At 35.7% G+C, this 25,224-nt stretch overlaps 2 protein-coding genes across 4 annotated transcripts in view; both read left to right on the top strand.

The window, feature by feature from the left end:
* Positions 1-25,224, top strand: part of sipa1l3 (signal-induced proliferation-associated 1 like 3) — a 129,972-nt gene that overhangs the window by 10,482 nt on the left and 94,266 nt on the right. Inside the window, exon 1 of one of the 3 annotated variants that reach the window (XM_016237010.1) lies at positions 9,748-9,906. The exons of the other annotated variants lie outside the window; for them this stretch is intronic. The gene's annotated coding sequence lies outside the window, so the exon portion shown is untranslated. Of the gene's footprint in view, positions 1-9,747; positions 9,907-25,224 lie in introns of those variants that run through there. 3 annotated transcript variants of the gene reach the window in all.
* LOC107554468 (echinoderm microtubule-associated protein-like 6) lies at positions 18,299-23,117 on the top strand. The gene is made up of 6 exons (XM_016236973.1): positions 18,299-18,389; positions 19,139-19,332; positions 20,184-20,282; positions 22,075-22,143; positions 22,534-22,719; positions 22,944-23,117. The coding sequence occupies exons 1-6, from the start codon at positions 18,299-18,301 to the stop codon at positions 23,115-23,117; spliced, it is 813 nt and encodes a 270-aa protein (XP_016092459.1).

The following is a 25,224-nucleotide window of genomic DNA, read 5'->3' as shown; positions in this document are numbered from 1 at the left end:
AATGGTTAGTTAAAGGTGCACTAAGCGATTTTTGCCAAACAATGTTGATATCTGAAAGCACCAAAATAAACACGCCTATAGCCCAACAGGACCTCACCCCTATTTTGAAATCTCCGCCCCACACATACGTACACAACCATGGCAACGACGATCGTGGAAACAAGTGAAGATGACACGCAAGCATATTCAAACAAAAGCGAATAAGTTGTGTGAAACAAAGCAAAATCAATGTTACTCACCTATCAAGAAGAAAAACAACGCAACCTCGGCGTCCGATTCCAAGCCTTCCGCTCCTTGAGTTCTCTCCCCCAATCTTGCCTGATCATAACGCTTCTTTTTAATGTTTTGTTTCTCTGATATTTTCCTCTTTTTTTTATCTGTCATCTCTCTGTATCTATAGTCGAGCTGCTAATATCCATCCTGTGCACTCAAATTGAGCGCTCTTCTCTCTATCATTACAAGACACGCCCCCTTACTGCTGATTAGGGTTGGGTATCGAGAACCGGTTCCATTTTAGAACCGGTTCCAAATTTTCAATAATCGGGTATTCGATAAGACATGTGCATTTCGATTCCGCTTAACGATTCCCGCGTTCGCATTTTAACGTGATTTTAAACTATTTAAGTGCAGGAAGGGAAAGAACTTGCACACTGTTTGCGTGCAGCGCACACATCTGAAGCGCGAGCACAGAGAACAGTGGTCACAATGCAGGTTCCCGACCTGTGTCCATTCTCGAACTGTTCCGTGCATTCCCACAAAGGTTGTTCCGGGCCAGAACTGACTTCTCTTTCACATTTATCGACCAGTATGCACGAAATACATCAGTATGTCATCATAAAAATGTTTTTTTGTCTTAAGTGAACATAAACAGATGAGAAAGAAAACGCATGTGTAACAGTATTTACAGTATAACAGTATAAAGAAAACTATACAGTGTTTTTAAACTTTTGATTTCAATTTCTGTACCTGACATTTGTTCAGTTTTATTTATTTATGCTATTGCTAATTAATTAGTTTGCTTGTCTTTAACAATTTAATGTTTGAAATGTATATTAGTCTAGTTGTTTTTTTCTGTGGTATTTTGATAAAACCATAGACATAAAACAGAATAAATATATTTGACTTAAAATTAGTTTAATGGATTGTTTTAGCTTATTGGAATCAGAATTAGGAATCGGAATCGATAAGCGGAATCGGAATCGGAATCGATCAAATTCAAATGATACCCAACCCTACTGCTGATTGGCTACAAGTGGGTTTTGGGACTCGGTCAGGGACTGTGGTCAAAAGCGTTGATCAAATATTGCTTAGTGCACATTTAATAGTGAGAAATGGACCTTAAAATAAAGTGTAACCAAAAAAAATCAAACAAACAAACGATCAGCCTATGTCATTCACATAGAACTTTCAAAGTGGTTATGAAGCAGCTGTTATGCTCCTCTTATTCATCATTGTAAAATAAACGAGTAATGAATCTATGAATACATCCACGCAAAGCAAATGACCGCTAAAATGTCGGAGAGAAAACCAGGTTTTCAATGGTGAATTAATGTAAATAATTATGTAATAATTATAAAATAATTATTTTGCACATCTTTCACATTTATCGACCAGTATGCACGAAATACATCAGTATGTCATCATAAAAATGTTTTTTTGTCTTAAGTGAACATAAACAGATGAGAAAGAAAACGCATGTGTAACAGTATTTACAGTATAACAGTATAAAGAAAACTATACAGTGTTTTTAAACTTTTGATTTCAATTTCTGTACCTGACATTTGTTCAGTTTTATTTATTTATGCTATTGCTAATTAATTAGTTTGCTTGTCTTTAACAATTTAATGTTTGAAATGTATATTAGTCTAGTTGTTTTTTTCTGTGGTATTTTGATAAAACTATAGACATAAAACAGAATAAATATATTTGACTTAAAATTAGTTTAATGGATTGTTTTAGCTTATTGGAATCAGAATTAGGAATCGGAATCGGAATCGATAAGCGGAATCGGAATCGGAATCGGAATCGATCAAATTCAAATGATACCCAACCCTACTGCTGATTGGCTACAAGTGGGTTTTGGGACTCGGTCAGGGACTGTGGTCAAAAGCGTTGATCAAATATTGCTTAGTGCACATTTAATAGTGAGAAATGGACCTTAAAATAAAGTGTAACCAAAAAAAATCAAACAAACAAACGATCAGCCTATGTCATTCACATAGAACTTTCAAAGTGGTTATGAAGCAGCTGTTATGCTCCTCTTATTCATCATTGTAAAATAAACGAGTAATGAATCTATGAATACATCCACGCAAAGCAAATGACCGCTAAAATGTCGGAGAGAAAACCAGGTTTTCAATGGTGAATTAATGTAAATAATTATGTAATAATTATAAAATAATTATGGGGAATCGGAATCGATCAAATTCAAATGATACCCAACCCTACTGCTGATTGGCTACAAGTGGGTTTTGGGACTCGGTCAGGGACTGTGGTCAAAAGCGTTGATCAAATATTGCTTAGTGCACATTTAATAGTGAGAAATGGACCTTAAAATAAAGTGTAACCAAAAAAAATCAAACAAACAAACGATCAGCCTATGTCATTCACATAGAACTTTCAAAGTGGTTATGAAGCAGCTGTTATGCTCCTCTTATTCATCATTGTAAAATAAACGAGTAATGAATCTATGAATACATCCACGCAAAGCAAATGACCACTAAAATGTCGGAGAGAAAACCAGGTTTTCAATGGTGAATTAATGTAAATAATTATGTAATAATTATAAAATAATTATTTTGCACATAAACTAACCTTAGTGAAGATTAGTAAATACAGTAACAAATGTATTGCTCATGGTTAGTTCATGTTAGTTTATACATTAACTAATGTTTTACTAATGAACCTTATTGTAAAGTGTTACCATAATTATTTTGTACATCATTTTTCATAACCAACATAATACAGAAATATTGTTTAAATAATAATGTTTTAGTACCAAAAAATATGGGTAATTCTTAACTGACGCTGATAGACTACATCACATACAGTCTAGCCAAAAAAGTTAAATGCCACAAGTATTTCAATGCGCCTGAAGCTTAAATCCCCAAAAATCTGCATATGCAAACAATTGGAACTCAACAGCTCCTGTACTGCTCTCCATTGGAAATGAACCACTTTCCAAAATGAAAGGCTGCTTTAGCATATGTGGAGTGGAATTTTGTTCCAGTGAGATTTTGCTGTGGATGCCACAAGATTAAAAACCGAGCCACAGACAAAATGTCCTGTCGCTCACTGCTGGTTAGACAAAAAATGCTGTATCGCATTGCATGCGGTTCGAAAAAGTATGCGACTTTTATTTATCTCCAAATATTCAAGTCTCTGTGAGCAGATTTGACATGCTGGTGGCATTTGTGTGTTTTTTACCCACTTATTTATTTATCCCACCATGAGTTTGTGTCTCATGCTGTACAGCACAATGTCTATGGAGAGTTGAAAGCTACTCGCTGACACTCACGCACACACACCACACACAGATGCTCACTACTAAGAGTGAAAATTAAGAGTGGGGTGTTGACTGTTGTGTTCCTAGATCTCAGGAGAGTTACAGTATACACACTGCCAGAGAGAGAGAGGGAAATGGCCTGTTTTCTCTGAAGAACAGTTGAGGGGGAGGTATCATCGTGGGGGAGGTAGAGATGGACCAATTAGGAATGAGAGATGACCGGACCTTCAGATTATGAGGAAAAAGCAAGGGCAGATCCGAAAGCATGCGGATGAAAGAGTTAGGTGCACCTCGGTGATTTAGTGTGTCCTGATTCTGGTGTCATTCAGACGACCATTACCTCAGCTCTAGTCTGTTACTCTTTCTGTCTATCTCTTTCTCTTCCTGTGTTGATTTTATCAGTCTGGCATAGTTACACGTTTTGGTCACGCTAGCATAAAGAAATCCCCCCGAGAGGCTAGATTGTCTCACAGCGATTCAAAGGACTTTGTGAGCTGAGTGAGAGATTGATAGGTGTTTTCTAAAACAGAGCAGCCTCTTTCTCATGAACGAGGTTGGGGTTATAAATTAGCCTGCGTGAGAGAGAGAGGCTTTGGCCACAGTTTTATTCTCCCACAGTCAATGAGGATGAGCCATCGTCACTTCTCCTCCCCTGTCCACACGCCTTGAACGTTGACGGGAATGTAAAGTGGGCTGAACTATGCGTGGAGCCTATGAATTCCTGCACAGATCAGCAGTATAAACATACACACGGTCAAGCTCATGTAGGGGTGTGCCTTTCAACCGGTTCCCACGTCTCAATCTCGCAGGAATGTTACTAGACCTATGGGGAGTATTTAGACGTGCTCCCTTTTCTTTGCCTTTATTCTTTTCTTTGCCTATATTACTTGAATCCGTTCGCGCCATCTGTTGTATCTTTACTGAGTGAAATATGGACTCAAAGCACTGCTTTACTGTCACCCGGTGCTGAGATCTGTGGAAATGAGAATAGTCTTTGAGCACACCCACTTTGAAAACACAAAGTAGAGCAACAGTATGAGTTCAAATGGAGATAAGGCCCGTTTTATCACTGAAACTCCTGGCAAGAAACTTTATGACCTCATCGTCTTCAATGCAGGAGCCACTATTAGTGTAATAGTATCTGTCCTATGGCAGCTATTGTCAAAACAGCCTTGTTCCCTGTCGAGCACTGAGGTTGTTATCAGTTACAGACTGCTGACTGGACTTGAGTTGCGATAAACCATTTTGCACATGACTTGGCATGAGAACAAGTTTCAGTTGCATCTTACAGTATATGTATGACCTGATGATCAGACAATTGACATTGTGTGCACCTATTAGTATTTGTTTATATACTATACATTTTTTCTTAATTTTGAATTAGCATTTATTTTTATATTTTGAGTTTTCATTTAATTTTTTAGTAAATATTTTGTGCTTTTGTAATTGTTTTTTTAATACTATTTATATTTAGCTTTGTTTTGTTCGTTTTTTTTAGTTTAGTACTTATTTAGTTGAGTTATTTAAGTAATTTAACTTATTTTATTGCAGAGGCAGCATCTTTAATTTCAGTTTAAGTTTTTCATCTAATACATTTTATTTTATTTTAGCTTTAAAAAAGATTTAGCTTACAATAGCAACATTGAAATACACATGCAATTGTATTACTTCACCCACATGCACTTTTACTCTCTTTGCTGTTATAAACCTGTGTTTTTGGTTAATATTTAGCAGAATGTCTTAAATCTCATTTAAATATGGCACAGCAAAATGTATGCCAGGATTGACATCAATGACGAGATACATGATAACCTGTTTTGTTAAGAACCTGTGTTATCATATGAATTATGTTTTTTGGCAATTTTTGTAGTGCATGTTTTTGTCAGTTTTGTAGGTTATATATTTTTTATTGTATTGGGGAAAATGCACATTCTTCACATTTGTCTTTTTTTTTTTTTGTGTTCCATAGAAGAAAGAAGGTGTATCCTTTTGTGATCATTTTAATGACACACCTTCCTATAGGCACTTTACAATAAATTAAATGTTTGGTAAAGATTTAGCTTACAATAGCAACATTGAAATACACATGCAATTGTATTACTTCACCCACATGCACTTTTACTCTCTTTGCTGTTATAAACCTGTGTTTTTGGTTAATATTTAGCAGAATGTCTTAAATCTCATTTAAATATGGCACAGCAAAATGTATGCCAGGATTGACATCAATGACGAGATACATGATAACCTGTTTTGTTAAGAACCTGTGTTATCATATGAATTATGTTTTTTGGCAATTTTTGTAGTGCATGTTTTTGTCAGTTTTGTAGGTTATATATTTTTTATTGTATTGGGGAAAATGCACATTCTTCACATTTGTCTTTTTTTTTTGTGTTTCATAGAAGAAAGAAGGTGTATCCTTTCGTGATCATTTTAATGACACACCTTCCTATAGGCACTTTACAATAAATTAAATGTTTGGTTTTTTTGTATTCAGGAATAACACATTATGTTGATCAAAAGTGACAGTAAAGACTTTTATAATGTTACCCAAAAATTATATTTCAAATAAATGCTGTTCTTTTGAACTTTTTATACATCAAAGAAATATTATTATCCATTGATATTAATGTTTTATTAAAGTTTTTATTGGTATTTTTTGTAAGGTAATCAGAAAGAAAAACAAAGGAACATAAGGAGACGCAGTAATAGGAAGGAAGGGAGACGCAGAAGGTGGTGTGTATGTGTGTGTGTTCCCAGGTGGCTCCTGAAGTCACAAAGCTCTATTCTAGAGGGTAAATGGGAAGACAGTAACTCAAAACGAACAGCCTTTAAGAGACACAAACTGCCTCTCCAACTGAGCTTCCTCCATATGTTTTCTGTTCTCTGCAGCACACACTGATGGCCGTGTTTAGTGTTCAAATGCTCCCTATCACGGGTCTTCAGCTGTCATAAAACTCCTTGCTTTTTTTCTTCCTGAAAAATATAAACCTCATTAGCTTCTATTCTCCTTTTTTAGTGTTACTTATTTCAAGATGACTTTGCAAACACTACCATTCAGACTACCTCTGTTTGATCATCTTAATGCATCCGTGCCGAATAAAACTATTTCTTAAAAAAAAAAAAAGTACTTGCATAGTGTACTTGAATGATGGTGCTACAAGCTACTTCAAAGAATAGCGTGGTACATGTCCTAAAACCATAGTTGTACCCTGATACTTTTTGTTAGCGCTCTTTCTTCTCTCCTCCTTCAAAACAAACTATCTGGCTGCTTTTGTGCACTTTCCTTCCCTTTTCTCTCTCTTACACAGAAATGCAGCCACACCTTGTTCCTTTATATCTATCAGTCATTGCTGCTTTTGTTGGGAAGACTAAACCTACCGGAGTTGATTCACGTCTGCCACAAAACACCTGTTATGTCACCCTGGGTCCGGGGGAAAGGAGTGACTCACCATGGTCTTTTCTTTTAGGCCGGTCTAGGACCAACTTTATATTTGAACACTGAACCACTGTAGGTGGCAAAACAGCCACACTGTTCACAATCAGCTTCAGATGCAGTTCTGCTTCAGACACGATCAGTCTTCAGTTTGCCTCACCGTCGCACTACCTGTCCCACTCAGACCGTTTACTAATGTGCGGCCTTGGCAGCTAACAATATAAAACTGTGTCCTCATGTTACTGCTGTGCGGCGTGAGAAAGGGACGTTATGAGAAGTTTGCTGTCGACCTCAGCCAGAAGCAATTAAACTGTTTATGAAGCATTAACTGAAGTATTCGTTTTAGGCTTGCTATTTATTTTGTGACACGCACGCTAATGTGCACTGTTGATTGAGTCCAGTGTCCACTCAGACACTCAAATAGAGTGTTTTGAGTAAGGACGGACATTGGATGAGAATCACACACAGGAAGTTGAGCTCACTCTCTGGACTGGCCTTTGCGCCTCAGTTGACTTGTCGTCTGGAGTGGCCTCACACTGTGTACTAACTAGGTGCGACACACGAAGTGTCAAGTGTCAGATCTCTTCCGTGTTAATCTGAGTTTTTGTTCTAATCGCTACCGTTGGGATACATCAAGATGCGCTCGAGGGTGGACTTGACATTCAGCCCTTATATCCTAGTCATTAAGAATTTAGGTCTGGCTCTTTTCCTGGTATGGAAGGTCCACTTTACATGAGCCTATGAATTCCTGATTGTTAGAATAGAATGAATAATGGATGGTATTTGTGTGTGTGTGTGTGTGTGTGTGTGTGTATATATATATATATATATATATAAAATACACAAACTTGTTTTACTCTGTATAGGTCATAAGTTTCTTATGCTTACTAAGGCCACATTTTTACAATCTAAAATACAATTAAAAAGTTAATAATATGAAGTACTTACTTAGCACAATTAAAAGTTAATTAACCGTTTTCTATTTTAAAATATAATTTATTCCTGTGATGACAGAAAACGAGTTCAGCAGCCATTACTTTAGTCTTCAGTGTCACATGATCCTATAGAAGCCCCCCCCAGGATTCTTTAATAGAAATAGAAAGTAAAAAAATAAAACATTTAAAATATAAATCTTTTATATAATTTTAAATGTCTCTACTGTCACTTTTAATCAATTTATTGTGTCCAGATAAAAGTATTAATTTTGTTTAAAAAAAAAAAAACGTACTGACCCCAAACTCTTAAACACTAGTGTACTTCGAGTTACTAGTAAAATGTGTTGTGAATGCCATTTAATATTGAATTCTTTTAGTTAGATCATAAAAATGACTTTGGAGTCTGTAAAATGTTTTAATATTTTGATACAAGTCTCTTATGCTCTTATCAAAATTACAAAAATACAGTAAGAACAGCAGAAAACGAGTTCAGCAGCCATTACTTTAGTCTTCAGTGTCACATGATCCTATAGAAGCCCCCCCCCCAGGATTCTTTAATAGAAATAGAAAGTAAAAAAATAAAACATTTAAAATATAAATCTTTTATATAATTTTAAATGTCTCTACTGTCACTTTTAATCAATTTATTGTGTCCAGATAAAAGTATTAATTTTGTTTAAAAAAAAAAAACCGTACTGACCCCAAACTCTTAAACACTAGTGTACTTCGAGTTACTAGTAAAATGTGTTGTGAATGCCATTTAATATTGAATTCTTTTAGTTAGATCATAAAAATGACTGGAGTCTGTAAAATGTTTTAATATTTTGATACAAGTCTCTTATGCTCTTATCAAAATTACAAAAATACAGTAAGAACATTGTGAAGTATTATTCCAATTTAAAATAGATTTTCTGTTTTATTATATTTATTAAATAAACATATGACAAATCTGTAACAATCAATAGAGAGTCAAATGCTCAAATAAAACTTTGTCGACACAATAGCAGGGTCACTGAATTGCAACTGTAAAAATACAATAAATATCCTAGGTTTTGTTCAGATATGCAGCAATTTTGTTGCATGTCTGACTAAAATCCCCCCAAAATAAAAATGCTTGCCACAGCATGTGCTCAAGTGTGTGATATACAGTAATGCCACAGACGATGTTATCTCATGCCCCTCATGAGTTCAGCACCTCTCAGTGTCATGAGCATGTTACAGTACAAAAAAATTCCAGTTTTCCATCATCTCTTTCCATAATGATAGCTACTCTCCTCTAAGTGTCTCTGGCATCATGCTGACACTCAAGTCATTACTATGGCAACAAAATATATACCGATTTTCAAAATGATAGGGTGTATAGTAAGTCCTAAACATTAGATATTTAAAAAATTTGTGCAGTGTATGAAGAAAATCAATTTTTAAACATCACCTCATTAAAACATTTTAACATTTTAAAATTACAAAAACATTGAACATTTTAGTTATAAATGAGCTTGTGTCGTTGTTGATTATAGGTTTTTGTTAGGCAGAGACTGAGAGAAAACAAAAGAGAGGGGAAGAGGAACCGTTCCAGCTGCCTAGTAAAAACCACAACACCTGGGATGAAGGAAGTGAGCGAGCATGTGTGGGTTTGTGTGTGGGTCCCCTACGCCGTGATGTTTCTGACCCCAGCAGCCTTATAAAAGGCCCTTTGATGCAGAGGCAGGCCTGCTTTAGCATGGCAGAGCTTTAGGTGTGTGTGTGTGTGTGAGATTAGGAGGTAGAGGGTGTACTTTAACCCATTTAGTACTGGGCGCTTGCCAGATTTAGTAGCTTAGTTGACTAATCCCCTTCCGCCTGCCCTTTTCTTACCAACAAGTGTCTGTACTTGTGTCTTTGTGTGCGTGTGTTTGTTTACTTGTGTTTTTGTGAGCTTCTATGGAAGCAAAAGAAGGGATCTGAGAGACTTGGGAACCATGTTCACCTCCATTGATTGTTTCCTGGCTGTAAAACATGTTGACGGTTTCCCTGATTGGATTTGAAACAGACCTGTAAGTTTAACTGGACAGCAGCTGACTCGGCTCTCGTTCTGTAATGTCCCCTGTATTCTCTCTTTTTCTCTTTCTGTTTTTCACTCCATCACTCCCTCATGGCTGGAGTTTTGGAGCTGCCGAGGGGACTTCCATTTTATTCTTAGCCACAGTTATAAAGTGCTAGCGGGCTAGGTTACATTTAAAACATCTACAATTGTATCAATAAAAACAGCTAGATGGTGTTTTTGTGGTGGGTTGAAATCCAGAAATGGGTTGTGGATTCTAATAATCAAATAATTTTATATGCTAAGTGTAAAAGGAGGGGAAATGAGAATGCAAAATTAAATATTGAATGTCAACTTATATGATTTAAAAAAATGACCTATATTTGATACGGTATTGATATATTGTGCATCTCCATCCATATATTTTATTTTTGAAAAATCTGTATGTCTGATACTGTATTTTTGCACAATTCAGCTGTCACTTGGTAATGTGGATGATAATGATACACTACCTTTTAACTTTAATTTAAAAAACCAAAGACACATTAAAGGGGTCATATGATGTTGCTAAAAAGAACATTATTTTGTGTATTTGGTGTAATGAAATGTGTTTATGCGGTTTAAGATAAAAAAAACACATTATTTTCCACATACTGTACATTATTGTTTCTCCTCTATGCTCCGCCTTTCTGAAACGCATCGATTTTGACAAAGCTCATCCGTCTGAAAAGCAAGGTGTGCTGTGATTGGCCAGCTGTCCAGTGCATTATGATTGGCCGAATACCTCAAGAGTGTGACGGAAATGTTAAGCCCCTACCATATTGTGATGATGCCCTGTCAGGCCGGAGCAATGATTCAAAAACATGAAAACCCATTATAAACGAGGCATTCGTTGCATCCAGTGGGGACATAATAATTGATTATAATGACTTATACTGTCTTTTTACGCGTTGCGTTGCATCGCGCCGCGTATACATAAAACCATGTCTGCATTTGTGATCGGAGAAATGATAAATAACAAGCCCTACACTGCCCAAAAAACTTGCTTTAAATATAAAAAATATAAAAACGCTTTATATATAAAAAACGTACTTACAGTCCGTCGGTCTGAACAGCCGGCATTGTAGTCTACTCTCCCAGGATCAGGAAACGGTCCTCCATAAAAATGTGCTGCACACATCGGCTGACTCTTAACTTTTATAAAGAATATCTCTTTGGATTTGAGACTTTAGACTTTGCAACTTTACAGATCTTCTTTATGCACCAAGAGCTTGTAACACTCCAAAGAGAAAGGAGAAATTTAAATTACATCATATGACCCCTTTAAATTGATATTTGTTGCATTTAAAAAAATGCTGTTCTTTTTAACTTTCTATTCATCAAATAATTCAGAAAAACTGTATAAATATTTACTGTTTTCAACATTGAGAATGATAAATGTTTTTGAGCACCAAATCAGCATATTAAAATTATTTCTGAATGATCATGTGACACTAAAGAATGAGTAATGACTGCTGAATTCATTTTTAAATGGCTGCAGAAAATTCAGCTTTGCATCACAATAATGAATTACATTTTATATAATTAAATATAATGTGTTATTTAATATATTTATTAATAAATATGCGTTAATTTATAGGCAAATAGGTTCATTTGAAATAATTAGGCCTGTCGCAGTAATCAATATATCGACTTAACGTGCAATATATGTACATGATCTCAATCATTTTTGGTGACACAAAATATAGCCCATTCCACTTGCGCTAGGGTTGTGATGGTGAGGAAATTTTCCCACCGGTTAATCGACGTGTGACAACACCGGTAATACCCCAAGTATATATATAAATAATATATAATAAATGCCCCAAGTATTTGGAGCACGTGTGGACAGATGAGGGACAGATGAGGGACCGAGAAAGGGCAAGTTGTTTCTGTGTTTATTGTCGCCATTTTGTCTCCCCCTGACCAAACCGTGGGGGCGGGGGCGTTGCTGTTGACTCTTTTCCTCGCTTTCCTTCACTTTTAAATAGCTTGTACAAGCGGCGTGCACATTTTACTTTCACTTTCAAATAGTGGCAATTCGGCGTAAAGCAATTGTTCGTTTTTAGTTCGTTTGAATTTTCCCTCTTTTCCTCACTTTCCTTTGCTTTTAAATAACTTGTAAAAGCGGCGTGGCAATTTTAGCGGCAGTTCAGCGTCAATTGCTTGAATGCAACAACAAAATACAATGTCAAACTCACTTTAGCCTATATATAAAACAGAACTTTTATTAACAAAACAAATAAAAATACCGTATTGGCCCGAGTATAAGACAATGTTTTTTTCTTGGAAATACAACTGAAAAAACGCATTCGTCTTATATGCAGGGTCTAGACTTTGACATGTCAATAATGATGCGACTCGTTCGGCACGCTGCATCGAGCAGCCGCGTTCAGTTTTTAATTGTAGTGTCTGTTCTTTTACTGAACTAAATGATTTTTATTACTATAAAAAAATCTAAACGACTGTGGGGGTCGGTGCCGCGGTGGGCAAGTGACGTAACCGGTGTTGCGACTTAACATATCGTATCACCGTCTGCACCGTCTATCGCGGCAAGCCTAACTTGCGCCTGTGTCTTTTGCAGATTCTCGTACATAACGTGTAGTCATGAGGTGCTAGAAGTGCTACAAAAAAGTTTTCATCTGCAGATATGGCCTTGTTTAGGGATCTGTGCCTTTGTGCATACAGACATCTGACTGCTAAGTAGTGATTGTGTTTTTCAGCAATAGTGTGCACCCTTAATTTACAGAGAAAAGAAGGTCAAGGAAAAATCAGATGGAAAAATCTCAATACAAGTTCTTTTCAAGTTCAAGTTTCTACTTGTTACATTGCACTTTATGTTAGAAAATGTTTATTTACTGTTTATTCAAGTTTTTTAAGGTATCTAATATTTTGATATTTAATTTCCATGATCTAAATGTTCTTAAAAATCTAAAGTTTTTTTTGTTGTTTGGAAGTGTGTAGGCCTTCTTGCATTATTATGCTGTTACATTATGATTATATATTCAGTGGCATAAAATTGTCTTTAAAATGACAATAATATCGCTTATCGCAATTATTTCTGGTGCAATATATCGGGACAGGCCTAATGCTAATTAAAAAAGTTAAATTGCAATAGTTCTTTAATATTTTTGCTTTATTTTTGATGAAATAAATGTAGCACAAATATAACACCCCTGCCTTAAACTGTAGCCTACTTTGCGGATCTTTTTTTTGCATTAAATTACCCTGCGAGAACGTCCATATGTTATGCTAGTGACGCCCACCATTCCCACTGTTCTTCACAGTACTGTGTGTTAGACTATACTTTAACCACGATTAAGAGAACTAATGTAGTGTTGTGTTTTTTAATCTCGTTCCATCTGAAGTTTAATGGTAGCGCTGCTTTTTGAAGTGGTCTGGCGTGTTTGCGTGTGCATATGCTTCAGTCTCGCTTGGCTCGCTGAAGGCTGGGTGCTTTCTGTCTGAGCCGGGGGGCTCTGCCACGTTGCCTTACGGCTCAGCGCTATAGAAACCGGGTCAAACAACTCGCTCTGCAGCTCTTCTTCTCCCTCCCTGTCCTTCCTCTTTCTCCTCCACCACCACCACCAGGGCAAACTGTCTGTGAATAATCTGCAGAGATTTATAATTACCCTACCCACAGATGAATTTAGCAATCAGAAGGAAAAAGCTTGTTGGCTTAAAAGAGGCCATTTGTCTCCCTGTTGCATGAAGTAATATTAAACAAAGTAAAAAGAATAAAAGAAATTGTTCACCCAGAAATTAAAATGATCATTGTATACTTATCCTTTGTTTCTTCCCTGCAACACAAAAATGATGCTTTTCATGTTTTTTCCCCAAGCAATTATGATGAACAAGGACTGCAGTCTGAAGCTTCAAAAAGTATCCTGGAGGTAAAGATGAAGATTGTCAATGAACACTGGAGTAATTTCTGGTCTCTTTCTGACAGAAAGCTTTATATTTAGACGTCGCTTATTGATTCCTTTTTGAAGCTTGAATGTTTTGGTCTTCATTCATTGTAATTGCATGGAAAAGTGTGGCAGGAACAATATTCAAAATGTCTCATTTTTGTGATCCACTGAAGAAAGTAAATCAAATGGGTTTGGAACCTAATTAATTGATGACAGAATTATTATTATTCCTTTAAACTGAACTGTAAATACATTTCAGTTGTTTAGAACTTTCTATATTTTGTTCACATTTGTGTCTAGTTATGGCTGACACTTTGTTGTGGCTGCTTGTAATATCACTAATATGTGCATGAGAGAGTTTTCAGATCTGTAACAATCAATTGAGGGACCCTGTTAAACATTGAACACCATGACTGAGCGTCAGATGACTGCAATAACCATTTCTAACATTATCACAGGCATTTATGAACATTCCTTTCAAAACTTCTGTACATTTTATAACAAGATACGGCGGTTGTGTTTTGTAGCAACAGTGTTATTTTAGTAGAATTTCTATACTATTATAGTATTTAATAATATTTTAAATTCGCTTTTTTATTTTCAAATAAATTTGTGCTTTTGTTATTTTTAAAAAATATTTCAATTTAGTTTTATTTATTTTTTAGCAATTAAATAATTAAATAAATAAATAATCGTTCACCTAAAAAAGAAAATTTGTTGAATTTACTGACCCTCGGACTATCCAAGATGTAGATGATTTTGTTTCTAGATCTAAACAGATTTGGAAAAATTAGCTTGTGCCCCCAATGGACTCTCTGCACTGAATGGGTGCCGTCAGAATAAGAGTCCAAACAGCTGATAAAGACAATCAAAATGATCCACAAGTAAACTAATAATGCCTTTTCCCTGTTGTCCTTTAACATCAAAATCCACTGACATAGTTGTTTAAATGTTCTGAACAGTTTTCAATTGAAAACCGTGTTTGATCTGAGCATATTTCTCTCCTGATTCAGACGAGACGACTTTTTCACTGGAGAAAGCAATTTTATGGATAGATGACTTAATGTTAATTGATGTTAATTTCTTAATGAAAAATGTGTTTCTTACAAGCACACTGCATTTTGCTTCACAAGATGTTAATTGATGAACTATAGTCATGTGATTTACTTGTGGATTATTGTGATGTTTTTATCAACTGTTTGAACTTTAATTTTGATGGTACCCATTCACTGCAGAGGATCCATTGGTGAGCAAGTGATGTCAAATTGATGTTAAATTTCTCCAAATCTTTTCCAATGAAGAAACAAACTCCGCTACATCTTGGATGGCCTGAGGGTGAATACTTTTCAGCATTTAATTTTTTTGGTGAACTATTCTTTTAAATAACTTTAACATTTTTCCTGAGGGTGAATAATTTTCAGCATTTAATTTTTTTGGTGAACTATTCTTTTAAATAACTTTAACATTTTTCATCTAATATTTTATTATAGCTTTATTTCAATGAATGAAAATTTTTATAAAAAAATTTAAGTTAACAATAACAACACTGTTCAGCACTAAATAGTTCAGCAGTGTGTATGGCAAGGCTCTGGGTCCCCTTGAGTTTGTGCCGAGGATCGCACCCTGCAGCCCCGTCTGCGTCCGTTTATGTAGGTGCACACAGCAGCTGGCATTGTGCTGGGCAACTCGGTAAGGGCAGGGCTGGGCAGACCGCTTGCCATCTGGGCTCATTGCTGAACGGCAGCCATTACATATGAGCCACCGTCCTCCAAGCCTCAAGGAGAGCCACAAGAAACAGGGTCCAGACACAAGAGGACAGCGAGAAGACGTAGGATGTCAACCTGAAGCACTATAATGCACCCTAGATGAACACAACAAAGCACTACCTTAAAAGCTCTTACCTTCTCGCATTTAGGCCAGAAATGCTGAAAGCAGCAGAGTGGTGAGGGCGGGGGTCTGCGTTAGCATGTCAGTGTTTCTGTGGCGTTAAAAGCTCAGATGCAGATGCTCGCTGTGCAGCGTCACAGCCGGGATTCTGCTTGCTCGCATTCATTGTTTGTTTTTGTGAGTGTCTGGCTTCAAACAATAAATGCCCCAAGAATTTGGAGCATGTGTGGACAGATGAGAGACTGAGAAAGGGCAAGTTGTTTCTGTGTTTATTGTCGCCATTTTGTCTCCCCCTGACCAAAGTTGAATGGAACCGATTTAATTAACGGTTTCAACCCATGGTCATATATACATATATTTACATATGAAATATTGGAAGAAATTCCTAAAAACTGAATTGGGCTTCAGAAAAGTTTAGATTTAGTATTTTCTTTTCATCTTTCCTCTATATAATGCATATTAATGTAGTTAAAAAAAAAGAGCTGCTTTGTTTACAGCACTAACCAAGGAAACTCTTTATTGCAGCTGTTCCATAAGCGCCACCTGCTGGCAAAGAATGAATTTGCGCTCTTATTCAACCTGCTTGCGGTTTCTGTTTCATGCAGATATGTTTTACGTAGCATAATTTCACAAAGTTAAGGTCAGACTATTGTGTTTTTGCTTTAAATTTTGAAATTACACAATCTAATTTACAATAAAAACTCAAACTGCTCAAACTATAGGTAGCATGTTTGTTTGGATCGTGATTAAAATACAGTGGTTCTGCATAGTGCTGGGCGGTATACCGGTTCATACCGAATACCAGTGTTTATTTTTGTTATGATATGAATTTTTAAAATACCGCAATACCGATGTATGTCGCTTAAACAACCTTCGGAACGCGACACTGTTTGAAAGGGCTCCCTTTTCACTGTCGCACTGTGGTGAGGGAACAGCTGTATGTGTTACTAAGCGTGAAAGTTCAGAAACTGAAGCTGTAGAACTAATAGAACGTGATGACACAGAAACTCATCCACAATATCCACATTGACCGCCACAAATATCCACTGCCCCCTGCCATCAGCTCCCGCATCTCACACACACACGAGCGCAACTTTAGCACTAGATTTAGCAACTTTCAGACCCTTTTAGCGGCTTTTTTCCATAGAATATTCATACTGACAAACCTAGTGACTTTTTTGGATAAACCTTTTTTGGATAAAAAAATTTGTACAAAACAGCGTTTCCTGGCACCTGTCGCTTACTGATTGTTTGGAATTATAAATATGAGCTATAGTTCGTCTGTTAATATCACATGCACTTTTTTTGTTTGTTGTTTTTTTTAGTTAGTTACTCAGACGCAGGCAGTGCGCTGCATGAGACAAAAAAGTAATATATTCAAAACAACCGCATAGCCGCTCTTTAGTGTAGATGCATGTTGATTTTATCAGACGATGCCGCGATTATAAATGAGAGTGACTCCTGGTTAACATGTATTAAAAGGGGTCGTGTTTAGTCACTATTTAGTGTGGTATTTTTTGAAAATATTCACTCATCATGACTAGTGGTCGACCGATATCTTGGAAAGCAGGGAGGCCGATATAAAGCCGATATAATTTAATTTAATTTATATTTAAGAAATTTGAAATCATTTGAAAATGGATTAAAAATAATTGTGTAAAATAAACATACTTATACTTTAGAAGACAAAGCATTTTTCACAAATAAATAAATATTTAATAAAAATCTAATTAAAAAGGAAGTAAACACTGTAACCAACAAGGCACTCCGTATTCTGGGACCGTATTACCTTGGCTTCTTCAAATAAAGCCAAGGTAACACTCATTTTACATACAGCACGCAATGAAAATGACATGAATATGACAGTGGGCAAATGCATAAAGCGCAGCATAATTTGAAATCACTAACTTAGTTTAAAGTTTGTCGATCGTGTATCTCCAGTGAAGCTGAACTCTCCTCCTGTCAGCATTCAATTTGACACCGATCATGCAGGATACACATGCACACTTCACAAGATCTCATCTAGATTCGACTAAGTTTGCAAGGTTTGTGAAATTAAATGTTCATTAGTCATTCAAAGATTTGTTTAAATGATATAAATGCGTATTTGCTGAATGCTGACGGCAAATGAGAAAGTATTATAATGTTTGCCTTTCTATTACTAATAATATTAAAGCAATCGTTATAATACTTTTTTGTATACTTTTTATTTCCTTTGTTTAACAGTTTTATTTGATTATTAGATAGACTTCTATCCATATTAGACGGAACTGAATGACGACAGCGAACAAGAGGGAGAATGTGAGCCCTGTGTGCCGTCAAAATAAAAGTCCCGCCTCGAACACATTGGCCAAACAGAAAAACTTATCGGCCGATATTGGCATTATTGCCATTTTTCAAATATCGGACGATATATCGGCCTTGTCGATATATCGGTCGACCACTAATTGAGACGTGATGAAACAAAAGCATGGATGAGAGTTTCTGCACATTTGACAATAATGAAAAGACTGAGCCGGACTATTCGTTGTAAATGAAAGAATGCTGATTTAGTGAGAGAGAGTTAATATGAGACTGACAAGAAAGAGAGGAGTCAAACATAACACCAAGATTTTTGATGATACAAGATGGTGTGATGAGAGTACCAGTGATATTGCAGGTAAAGTCAGGGGGAACTTTGGTAGTGAGTGACGGGGTTCCAATAATGATGATCTCAGTTTTATCCATATTAAGTTTTAGAAAAATAGAGTTGAGCCATACTTTTATTTCCTGCATGCAAATAGAAATTTGGTCAATTTGGGTGGATAGAGAAGGCCTGCAAGATGTGTAAACTTGAATGTCATCAGAATAAAAATTATAGCTAAAGCCATGATGCTGTAGAATCAGACCCAATGGTAAAATATAAATGATAAACGGCAAAGGCCCAAGAACGGAACCCTGGGGGACGCCTTGTTTCAGGGGGCAGTAGGAGATCTGAAATCCTGAACAGAGATGTAGAATTGTCTATCAAGGAGGTATTAAGAGATCCAGGAAAGAGCAGTACCAGATATACCCACATCCGAGAGGCTAGAAATAAGCAAATCATGAGAGATCGTATCGAAGGCAGAGCTGAGGTCAAGTAGCAGAAATAAAAATAGTGAGCCAGTGTCGCAAGAAAGTAATAAATCGTTCACTACCTTTACAAGGGCAGGTTCAGTACTATGTAGTAGACGGAAGCCAGACTGAAATGTTTTTATATATTTATGATATATTAGTATAGAATGGTTTTTATATAAGATATTTTAATTTGCTGACAAGTAACTCAAATTAAGCTCTTTAATGTCTTTCAATATTTCAGTTATCTTTTTTTCTTCTCTTTTATTTTCTTTGCTTTGCTTTTCTTCTCTTTTCTGTCTGTCTTTCTGTCAGTGTATCTCACGGCGCGTGTCTCTTCTGTTCTCAGTCTAGCGCTGCATCCGGATAAGATCCAGGTGGCCACAGGTCAGGTTGGGAAGGATCCGTATATCTGCGTGTGGGACTCGTACGCGCTGACCACCGTGTCCATCCTCAGAGACGTTCACACGCACGGTGTGGCCTGTCTGGCTTTCGACGCCGATGGCCAGGTGAGTCACATGACTTCCTGCACGGCTCTCTGAAATACTTCATTCTGATTGGCTGCATTCTCTAATACATATGCAATAAACGTATTAATATGAACATATTTTTGTCATATTTCGGGGTGTAACAATATATGGCTTGATGCACAATATTGATCTCATGATACGATACTCTCACTATACTTTCAACAAACTACAGTTAAAATGGTACTTTTTTATTATTACATCTAAGTTATATGATAAATGGTTAACAAAATAAGATAGAAATATTCATGATTCTGCTTAGTTACAATATTATTATTGTTAGAAACAAGCTTGTTCTCTGTCCCTGACTACATACATTTAAAAAAATATATTTTTATCAAGTAATATATATATATATATATATATATATATATATACAGGGTGTGATTTGTGAACAAACCAGAGGGGGGGACGTTTTGAAATTTGAAATTTTTTCCCTTTAAATTATATCACAAATCACAGCAATATATATATCATTTTTGGCAACTGTTACAAAACCAATTTTACAATAAATATTCTGAATTGACCTTGAGATTAGATAGCTTCAATATTTGACCACTATTTATGATAATACTTGTTTCTTGTTCTATCCAGCCTGGACTATTGCAATGCTCTCTTGGCAGGTCTTCCAGCCACTTCTATCAAACCTTTTTTAGCTTAGTTTATTTGATTTCAAGTAACAAAATAGTTTTAATTTTAGTTTCAATCTTATTTTTAGGTAACTATATTAACCCTGAGTAGTATTGTTATTAAAATCAGATTACCTTCATCTGTTTGCAAATGCTCTCATCTAACGGCTTATTTTGTCCTGTCTCGTGTTTTTGAACATTCAGCGTTTAGCGTCCGTGGGACTTGATGCCAAAAACACGGTGTGCGTGTGGGACTGGAAAAAGGGGCGTGTCTTAGCCACCGCCACGGGACATTCTGACAGGGTAAGAACAGAACTGACTGTTCCTCATTACCGACAGTTAATTACATCAAAACCGCACAGTCACCATTTCATTCATTAGGCCAGAAAGTTTGTGACTTTAGTGCATGAAGTGAAAAGCACAGAAAGTGCCCATCCAGTCGACACATGGTAGGACTGTTTCCATAGCAACAGATGCTACACCTCAGTGATGTGAATGAATAACCGTTAAGAGCGTTATGAATAAGTTATTGTGTTGTGCTACAGTACAAAGGAGCATTTCAATGCACGAACTGACAGACAGAGTGTTTCACACACACACACGCTCAGTGTGAAGGGAGTCTGAAGCCTCAGCAGAGATGACAGAGCAGCTTAGTGAAGAACCACAGACACCAGAAGACTCCCTAAGGTGCCATTAAAATCCTGCTGTCTTCTCTCTGCTGTTCCAGCTCAACAGCTTCACTGCCGGGAGTGCCGATTGAATATAAAGCAATTTAGAGTTTATATCGTTTGCATTTTATATTCATGCATTTGACAGAAGCTTTTATCTGAAGCAACGTACATTGCATTCAAGGTATATGATTGATCACTTCATGCATTCCCTGGAAATCGAACCCGTTGCTAGCAGCATGATCTACTGTTTGAGCAACAAGAAGGCTTTATTAATTGTTTATTTGCAGATAATGCATGCAAATAATGAAGAAATCACATTGTTTGAAAGATAAATGGATAGTTTAAAATGAAGAATTATGGAAAGAAGAAAAATTATGTTGATTAAGATGCTTAATGCATTGTTCTTGTTATAAATTGCTGAATTTTTAGCTAATTAGCAAGCATGACTATAATTACACAGCCCTGGATCTTGAAAAAATAAATAATTTGCCAAAAATATCTGAAGAAAAACTTATTTTATTTCAAGTTATGTAATAATATAACTAAAACCTAAATAAAATCAATAAAAACCATATAGAGATATGAAAAAAACTTATAAAAATGACAAAACACGCTACAAAGTCACTACAAACTTGAACTAATATTCAAATGAAAGTGGAAAATATAAAAATATTACTTATTCAAAATATTAATAAAAAATACTAGTATCCCAATTATGCTAAATATAACAGCTGATTTGCCTAATTTGATGATGCCGAGTTCAAAAATAACAATAAAATCTTTCCAACCGTTTTTTCCTACTTTTTAAAAAGTATATATGTATGTATCTGCTTTAATGCATTTATCAAAATAACAAAAGCAGTAAAATGTCTAAAGTTTTGGTTTTAATGACCAAAAAAATTCTAAATTGATCATTTAAATTACAGTCTGCAAAAATCAGGATCATGCATAAAATAATGTCATCAGAATCATTCAATTAATATCTTCAAGACATTCAATGTCTTCAGAATCAGTCTGGCTGAGAATTGAGCAAATCATTGGGATGTGGCTCAGATTCAGATAAGAATCATAGCTTTGTGGTGTTTTTCTGCTGATTAAGAGATAATACGAGAATTCTTCACCTTACTAATGTTTGTTGAAAGCAAAAATGCTATGAAATGCATCATATTTTATGAGAAAGTGTGTCGTGTTTGAGCAAAACCGCCACTATTTTTAAAATCAGCACCTCAAGAAACAAGTATTGGATTTTATTCAGCAAATATGATTCAGGTATTTGCATTATAATTTCCATTATATTTTGCATTGTGTATCATTTTAGAGACTTCTGCTTAATTCAGTGTAATCGGTTTTGGCGTAATGAAAGTTATGGAAGATGTTGTGGAAGAGTTGACATGTTTATTTCACCTTTTTGTGCTGCGTTTCAGATCTTTGATATTTCCTGGGACCCGTTTGTGCCGCACAGACTGGTGAGCTGCGGAGTCAAGCACATTAAAGTGAGTCAAACCCCTGAGACAAAGTTCACTCGAACCCGCTCTCGGAAACAAATAAATGAGGCATCACTGGAAAACATGCCGTAATTTATTCCTCCTTTCCTTTCTTGTTTTCATCTTTACAGCAAATGCAATGCTTTTTCACAGACTTCAAGAAATGCATTAACATACTGAACAACTGAGACAGAAGAATATAATTTAAAGCCAAAAATCTAATTCTGTCTGATTTAGTCAACCTGTATGACTTTTCATTTAGTAAAAGTGAATGCACAGATGTCAAGCTCTAAAAACGAAGTTATGCATGCACAATATTTTAAGATTTAAAGCTAATTTGCATGAGCAACAAACTGAAATGAATTAAATATGAAGGTGATTTTCTCTTTTGTCTCATAGTTTTGGACATTATGTGGAAATGCATTGACACCAAAACGAGGGATCTTTGGAAAGACGGGGGACCTGCAAACCATCCTCTGCTTGGCGACGGCGAAAGATGAAGTGACGTATTCTGGAGCTCTAAATGGAGACATTTACGTGTGGAAGGGGCTCAACCTGACGAGAACGATACAGGCGGCGCATGGAGTGAGTGAAGCTCATCACACTTCCTACACCATCACTCCCACCACATACACATCAGCTGTGCGCTATAGCATCTCCATTAAAGGACATTAACTGAAGTTACAATTTATGATCAGACATTCAATGCATTGGCCATCTGTGTCATGCATCTGTGACATTAGTGAATATAGCATGTGGTGACGTGTGACCTGTTGCACATGCGTTTGTAAACTCTCGTTGTTCTGCAGGCAGGGATCTTCAGCATGCATTCATGTGAAGAAGGCTTCGCCACCGGTGGGCGGGACGGATGTGTGAGGCTGTGGGACGTGGATTTCAAACCCATCACCAAGATTGACCTCCGGGAGGCAGAACAGGGTTATAAAGGTAAAGCATTACAGCGGGCCTTTTTCTTGCCCTTTTGAAATAGTTTAATGTACTGTGTGACATGCTTATTCACAACACATCTTTGACTTCATTAACATTTACACAGCAAATAACTATTTCTAATCTGACCAAGTGTGAATTGCGTGAATTGGTGGGACTTTGGAACGCATAGCGTGAATCTTTTCCCCGATTTTTGTTTTCTATTAAACCGTACAAAACATTTTTTTTATGGTTTAATTAAATTTTAATAATCAAAAAGGATGTTTAATCAATTGAATTCATAAAGCTTTAACAATGTAATAATTCATCGCACTTTTAACAATGACATTTCATTTTTTAATTTTCCTTGATTCCACTTTTAATGGTTTCGTTAAATTTTAATAATCAAAAAGGAATCATGAAACTTTTAACAATTTAGTAATTTGTTAAATTTTTAACAATAATAGGGACTTTTCTGAAATTCTTGATTGTCTGTTTTGAGTGTTCTGGATTCTGTGTTTTATGACTTAATAAAAATCTATGATAAAAATGGCTGATAATCAAATGAACTACATCAATAAAAACTCACATCATAAAACTTAGATGATAATTTAATCTTTTAAAATGTTATCAAATGAAATGTGAACTAACAGAGACATTTTTGAACCCTAACAGAGGTTTACGAGTTAAATTGAAGCATGGACTAAAACTTGTGTTTAATAAACTGTATTATTGCTATTAGTTAAACCGAATTATATGTTAAACCAAACTTTTCTTTTGGCGGGTTGTAGTGAAGACCTCTGTCTGAAGATTAAGTGTACATTTCAATTTATTGATTACAATTTTTTTTCATTCCGTGTTAAACAGTAAATTCCATTTTTGTGACTGGATTCAGTGATTTTGTTTGTGTAAATAATAATAATAGTGTATATACTGTATAATAAGAATAATAGGGCTTTATGTAATGAACCACAAAAGCTTATACCATTATTGGCCATTTTTCAAAAGGAAATTGCATTGCATCCATCGTTTGACTCCTTATGGAGGTACAGCAGCATGCTCAGTATAGAAGGGATTGTGTCACCATGGCAACACGGCCTGCGCTTCTATCACACGAGTGACAGTGTTATCAGCAGATGTAAGTCTTGTAGCAATGAAGCTGTCAGCGCTTTCACAGCAGAAGACTGTCAGATAATTGGCTCTCAACAGGGTCTCAAACTGTGCTCAGAGTCTCAATATGAACTCAAACATTTCTCATTAAATGATCTGAGCTGCTCACTCATTTTTTAGTTCTGTAGTCGTATTGGATGAAGACTCTGGGTCTGTTTATGTTACATTTTGCTGGTGTGTCCAATTTAGACTTCCAAGTAACATGTTTTTGACTTTTTTCTGCTTTAAAGGTTCATTTTTGGGGGTTTTACAGCCAGTTAATGAGCCAAATTAAATTCTGCCCTGCTGGAAACACCAGCTTATGACAACTGATGAGTGTGAAGCTTTTTCACTCTCTTTTTTACTCTCAATTTATTATCAATTTAGCTATTTTTTGGTGTTCATTTTAATTGTTCAATGCTATATATATATATTTTTTTTAAGCTCTAAGGTCGTCTTTTAGACGTGATGCTATTTTTCTAAGTAAATTAACTTTTGGTTCAGCATTACTGGTTTAATTCCTGTATGTGGATTTTTCTTTATGTCCCATGTAATATTGATAAAAAAAAAAAATTCTGATTAGTAACCGTATTATTTATATACTATTGTGTTTATTAGCATCTTGAATAATTTCATTTTCATGTATATAATATATTAGGGATGTTCATTTTAACCGTTTAACCGACCGTAAGAATTTTGACCGATTAATACAATCAGTTAAACAGTTTAAAAAGTCATTTATAATGACTTATAAAAAATCATGTATATGCGTATAAAAAAAAAAGTTTTTTTAGGGAGAAAAAAACATAAGTCGCGTATAAGTCGCATTTTATTGTTTCATTCAGAAATAGGCCTAATGCCGACGCAAAATGTTTACAAACATTATAATAAACACTGTAAACATAGCTAGGCTATTTTAGTTCCCCTCACTCCTCAACAAATCCTTTCAATTAACAGTATTTAGAAAAGAACAAGAATTAAAAATATAAGAAGCTATAGCAATATAAACGACAAGCC

Source organism: Sinocyclocheilus grahami, unplaced genomic scaffold (assembly GCF_001515645.1).
Source record: "Sinocyclocheilus grahami isolate Dianchi unplaced genomic scaffold, SAMN03320097.WGS_v1.1 scaffold503.1, whole genome shotgun sequence".
In the NCBI taxonomy this organism is placed as follows: Eukaryota; Metazoa; Chordata; class Actinopteri; order Cypriniformes; family Cyprinidae; genus Sinocyclocheilus; species Sinocyclocheilus grahami.
The sequence above is the reverse complement of the archived record's forward strand: the minus strand, read 5'-3'. Positions and strand labels throughout refer to the sequence as shown.

Bases quoted from the DNA above. Each gene is read 5' to 3' on its own strand.
- LOC107554468 (XM_016236973.1), top strand. From the start codon at position 18,299: ATGAGACTGACAAGAAAGAGAGGAGTCAAACATAACACCAAGATTTTT. The intron at 19,333-20,183 runs GTGAGTCACATG...TTGAACATTCAG, and splicing joins CTTTCGACGCCGATGGCCAG to CGTTTAGCGTCCGTGGGACT. The intron at 22,720-22,943 runs GTGAGTGAAGCT...GTTGTTCTGCAG, and splicing joins CGATACAGGCGGCGCATGGA to GCAGGGATCTTCAGCATGCA.